General features: G+C 42.3%; 1 protein-coding gene across 1 annotated transcript in view; it reads right to left on the minus strand.

The window, feature by feature from the left end:
- The window catches only part of ccdc107 (coiled-coil domain containing 107), an 18,756-nt gene that overhangs the window by 2,467 nt on the left and 10,903 nt on the right, over nt 1-5,386 (minus strand). Inside the window, exon 5 of the mRNA XM_037695653.1 lies at nt 2,507-2,616. Coding sequence (XP_037551581.1) covers nt 2,507-2,616 — 110 coding nt within the window. The remainder of the gene's footprint in view (nt 1-2,506; nt 2,617-5,386) is intronic.

The following is a 5,386-nucleotide window of genomic DNA, read 5'->3' on the forward strand; positions in this document are numbered from 1 at the left end:
TATTGGACTTATGTATTAATACTGGACTATATTGGACTTATGTATTATTGAGGGGAGTGGTGGCGCAGAGGTTAGAGAAGGTGGGCCTGTGATGGGAAGATTGCCAGTTCAAGCCCCGGTACCAACAACATCAAAAATGTGGGTGGGATAGGTGAAGCCCCCACATCTGCCCCCACCCTCATTCGTCCCACTCTGAGCCCTTGAGCAAGGGCCTTAACCCCCATCATCTGCTCCTCCGGGTGTCCTAGATAGCAGCTCTCTGCTCCACACAGAGGGCTGTGGTAGCTCGGTGGTCTGTGGTTGCGTCATGAAGGGCATCCGGAGTAAAAAAAAACCCAAAAACTGCCAAGACTTCGTGGGACTTAGTTCACTGTGGCGACCCCTAAAGAAGGGAGCAGCCGAAAGAAGAAGAAAAAAACCTGGACTTATGTATTAATACTGGACTATACTGGTCTTATACTTTGTCTTGAACTTTTCTGAATTTACCATGTCCTGGATGACAGAATCTTCATCAGCTTACAGCTTACTGGTGTGGCTAATTTCTGTTTGTTTGTATTTTTGTTTTGTTTTTTGACGGGCTAATGAGCTTCATGCTGCCAAAACATTTAGCCTCGTTTCATCCGGGCACTTACATAGCTGCCAATATACATCTCTCTTGGGGGGTGGGGTCCTCGTGACTCATTGGGACTACCAGTATAAATAAAGGTTAAAAAAGTCTGACCAATGAAATGACCGAACAGGTCACAGTCGAACCAATGAAACGAGGAGGAGAAAACGAGGAGGGGGAGAATCCCCCCTCCCTGTGAGGCGGGATTCTCTTGCATGTGCAAAGCATGCGAGTAGGGAGAATCCCATGCACTGCATGCACAGAGCATTTTTTGCTCTGCGGACCAGGAGGACAATTCGCACAGGAAGAAGTCATTGATCGCTAACTTAGGAGAAGATATCGATCAATGACTTCCAGGTCGGCTACTGTCTTTTTTTTAAACTAGATGTGTTACAGGCACTGTTCAGAAAAAAACATTTACTCTACGTATTTGTGTATGTTACTGGTACATATTGTAGCATTCTGTGGTTCCTCGTGGATGACTGTTGGTCACATGGCCTCAGGGAGGGATTATGGGTAAAATTTATGTTCATTGTTAATACAGGTCCTCTAGACGGTTTCCTTTTTTGTTGTTGAAATGTTTTGTCCTTTATCCAAAGGACCAATCCAAGTTTCTTGAGTTTGAGGTTGTTGTGGCTCCTCAGACTGATGAAGTTATTTGGATGAAAGACGAAATGTTTCAACAAAAAGAAACTGTCCAGAGGACCTGACTTGACTTTGTTGGATTTTGTACCTGGATTATTGAGCATGAACTCTGATTCATTGTGAATCATTCCAGCTATCTGTTTAGCATTGTTCTTTTAGTGATTAGTCTGTTCTTGTTAGGATAGTTTACGTGTTAGTTTGTGTTGGACCATTCCATGAAAGCCATGAAAACCAAGCACGACTCAAATGTCATGTTCTGATTTTTTTGTTTGTTTTTGCAAATCTAGCTTCAACCACAGTCAGCACTGTAAAGCAGATGTAAAGCAGATGTAAAGAGTTGCTTCACAGTGTAGCTGCTCAGGCGTCATTCAAACCTGCGGTGACTGGATGCATCATGGTTGCACCTCGAGGTGTCCCGGCACCATGAAGTGTCTAGAAATAAACACTTGCAATGACCTGGAGTAAAGACTTGGACAATACTGTTCTGTTAAAGAAAGACAAACCCACAAAAGTCACTAAAATAACAACAACAACAAAAAAATTATGAAACCCAGTCATCGCTTTTGAGTTTAGTTTTAAACAAGATTATAAAAATAATGAATGAAACTATTGACAAAAAAAAAAAAAAAAAAAACCCTGATAGCCTTAATTTAATAAGAAGTCCGGTTGTTTTGAGGAAACTTTGCAATCCCACACATGCATGGTGAGCAAATGGCTCCGGCTGTCTGTGGTTTTAAGGGGTCCTTCTCCAGACTGCAGGGGTCAGCTTCTTCCACAGACCATCAAAAAGGTTTGGATCAGGGCCACTTCAGAATAATAGTGTTTTGTTGGCTGTTTTTCAGCTGTGTGGTTTGGGTCACTATCCTGTCGGAGGATCCCTGACCTGCTGGGCAGCACATTTGGCCCCAGAAAGCCTTGATTTCATTGTACCCTGCACAGAATCAAGACACCCTGCGCCTGATGCCTCAGAGCAGAGCCGAGACTCCTCCGTGTTTCACTGTCAGCACACTGTCCTCATCTGCGGTGCCGTTTGTTCTAGTCCAGCTACTGGAGCTTCTTGTTGTAAAAACGTGCTGCAATAAAACCGCTTTCACCTTTTATTCGTTTCTTCACTGAAACTTGGAGAATCTGCTGTATGTCTTTAAATAACAGTTCACGTGTTTGTAACATTACATTCGTGTACGTAGTTTCAGTGATTAGCACCGTGCTTCTGCCTGTACAGAAACCACGCAGAAGTCAACAGCGTCAGCCCACCTTTGACATTCAGGGGCGGACAGTCCATTCCTCTCTTCTTCATCAAGTAACGAATGGTCTGGAGTTGAGACATGACCTCGTTCTTCTGCTCCTGGGCCACCGACTTCACACTGCAGGATACAAGAACAGAAAATGAGAAAACTGTGTTTTATTAACGAGGTACATGGAGCTGCAATCTGTTAAAATATGCAAAAATCACATTTTGTTGATTTATTTACATACAATGCACGCATTTGACAATTTAAACAATACAAAGTTTTTTCCACCAAACCTGCTCCAGTGCAGAACCAGAACCAGTTTGTTTAGCATCATTTATCCATCCATCACCAAAAATCAGTTGCTCAAGGACCAGAGCAAATAATCCATGTTGTCATGAGCAGGGGGCGGGACCATAAGTACTAAAACATGTTGTGAGCGTTGGTTTCACTTTTACTCTACTTAGTTAAGGTTGAAACACTCTGGGGTGAATAAAATAATCAAATTAGCTGCGGGATAATGTGACAGTTTCTTTTTTGGGAGAAACGTTTCATCTTTCATCTGAAAGAGGCCTGACACCAAGAGCTTCGTTGGTGTGGTTCAAACCATCATGAAAACAATCAAACATTTTAAAAACAGACAATACTCAACAGACTGAGCAACAATGAGAAATGGAACTACCGGTAAATGTAATTTTGGATGATGACTCTTGGGAGATTTGTTTTGGTTGCCACAGGGGAGTCGGGAGCCAACTCTGGAAACGACTTGATTGGAAATGCAAAATTAGGAGTTTTTTTTTTAACTCCATTTAAGACTTTTTTGGAGTGACAATAATGAACATTTGATCTTGTGGGTGATCACACCCACATACTGTATTTTGGGATTACCCTCGGGTGCGGGGCTTCTGGAAAGGTGTCAGGGATGTGTTGGAAAGATTATTGAAGATATTATTACTATTATTGAAAGTACGACTGAAGAAGGCTTTCAGATGAAAGACGAAACGTTTCTATAATTTTTTTGTTTTTTGAACATGTCCAGAGGACCTGACTTAACTTTTTTAAATTATTGAAGATACAAATCCCTGCTGACCCCCTCATCTTTTTACCTGATGTTTTCCTTCATCATCTCACTCACGATCAAAGCTCTCTCCTCATGAAGGCAAGAAAAATGATCACGGTCAGCGATTCCTCTAGTTCAATTCAATTCAATTCAAAGTTTATTTACATTTAAAAGCAACCACAGCTGACCAAAGTGCTTCACAAGAATTACAACATCGTAGATAAACATATGATAAAAGAAATAAAACTGAGTTTAATAAAAATAAAAGTCTGACAAAACTTGTAGTAAAATACCAAAAAAATAATAGTACTAATAAAAAACAAGACAAGCTATTTCATATTTGCTGCAACTTCCCAAAAACTCCAATCAATCAGGTACTAATTTGAGGTTGAAGGTCAGGGAGAATTTAGATCACTTGCCTTGGCAGGGCGCTCATCTCTTCTGTGATTTTTATCAATGTGGGTGGGGGTAGGTGGAGACAGAAACATCTGTGTTGCACGCTGTTTGTGCTGACAGTTGTCGACGAGGGGGAGGCGGGTGAAGGAAACAAACGAAGGGAGGCGGAGCACTACCTCTAGCTAGCTATCTGTACTGCGTGCCGCTAACTTAGCGCTACATCGTCGCCAGCAGCTTTTGGTCGGGTGTGTGTGTGTGTGTGTAGGGGGGGGTTACAGTGCAGTAGGCAGGGCGCTCAGTTCTGTTGACAGGGCGGGGCGCCCTCCTTGTATAATGGTATAATGGTAAAGGGAACACTCCAGTTAACTGGATGAAACCCGACCCACCAACCATTGATCAGTGGATTCATAATGGAACAATTATCGGCTCATCTACAATTAAAAACTCAGCTCTGAAAGACTGTGGGGACCTCTTGTTAACTTTATGAAATAGACCTCTGTTGTTGTCGTTTTATTTTTAATTTAGCCCTGTATGAGGACAAATCTATATATTGTTGTTTTTGAAGTTTCAAGACAGTTTGTACAAACCAGATTCCAAAAAAGTTGGGACACTAAATCAATTGTGAATAAAAACTGAATGCAATGATGTGGAGATGGCAAATGTCAATATTTTATTCGTAATATAACATAGATGACAGATCAAAAGTTTAATCTGAGTAAATGTAACATTTTAAAGGAAAAATATGGTGATTCAAAATTTCAGTCTCAACAAATCCCAAAAAAGTTGGGACAAGTAGCAATAAGTGTCTGGAAAAAGGAAATTGAGCAAATAACGAACAGCTGGAAGACCAATTAACACTAATTAGGTCAGTTGACAACATGACTGGGTATAAAAAGAGCTTCTCAGAGTGTCAGTGTCTCTCAGAAGCCAAGACGGTAAGAGGATCACCAATTCCACCATTGTTGCACAGAAAGATAGTGCAGCAATACCCGAATGGTGTTACCCAGCGTAAAATAGCAAAGACTTTTGTTATCATCATCAACCGTGCATCCATCCATCCATTATCTTTACCCGCTTATTCCATTTTGGGTCACGGGGGTCGCTGGTGCCCATGTCCAGCAGTCACTGTGCGAGGGGCGGGGTACACCCTGGACGGGTCGCAAGTCCATCACAGGGACACATAGAGACAAACGAGACAAACAACCATTCACTCTCTCACTCACACCTAGGGACAATTTAGAGTTACCAATCAGCCTAACATGCATGTTTTTGGTCTGTGGGAGGAAACCGGAGCACCCGGAGAAAACCCACGCATGCACGGAGAGAACATGCAAACTCCACCCAGGACGCCCCTGGACCGGGGTTTGAACCAGGGACCTACTCGCCGAGAGGCAGCAGCTCTTCAACCGTGCATAACATCATCAAAAGATTCAGAGAATCTGGAACAAT

Source organism: Nematolebias whitei, chromosome 22, assembly GCF_014905685.2.
Source record: "Nematolebias whitei isolate Nwh7 chromosome 22, NemWhi1, whole genome shotgun sequence".
In the NCBI taxonomy this organism is placed as follows: Eukaryota; Metazoa; Chordata; class Actinopteri; order Cyprinodontiformes; family Rivulidae; genus Nematolebias; species Nematolebias whitei.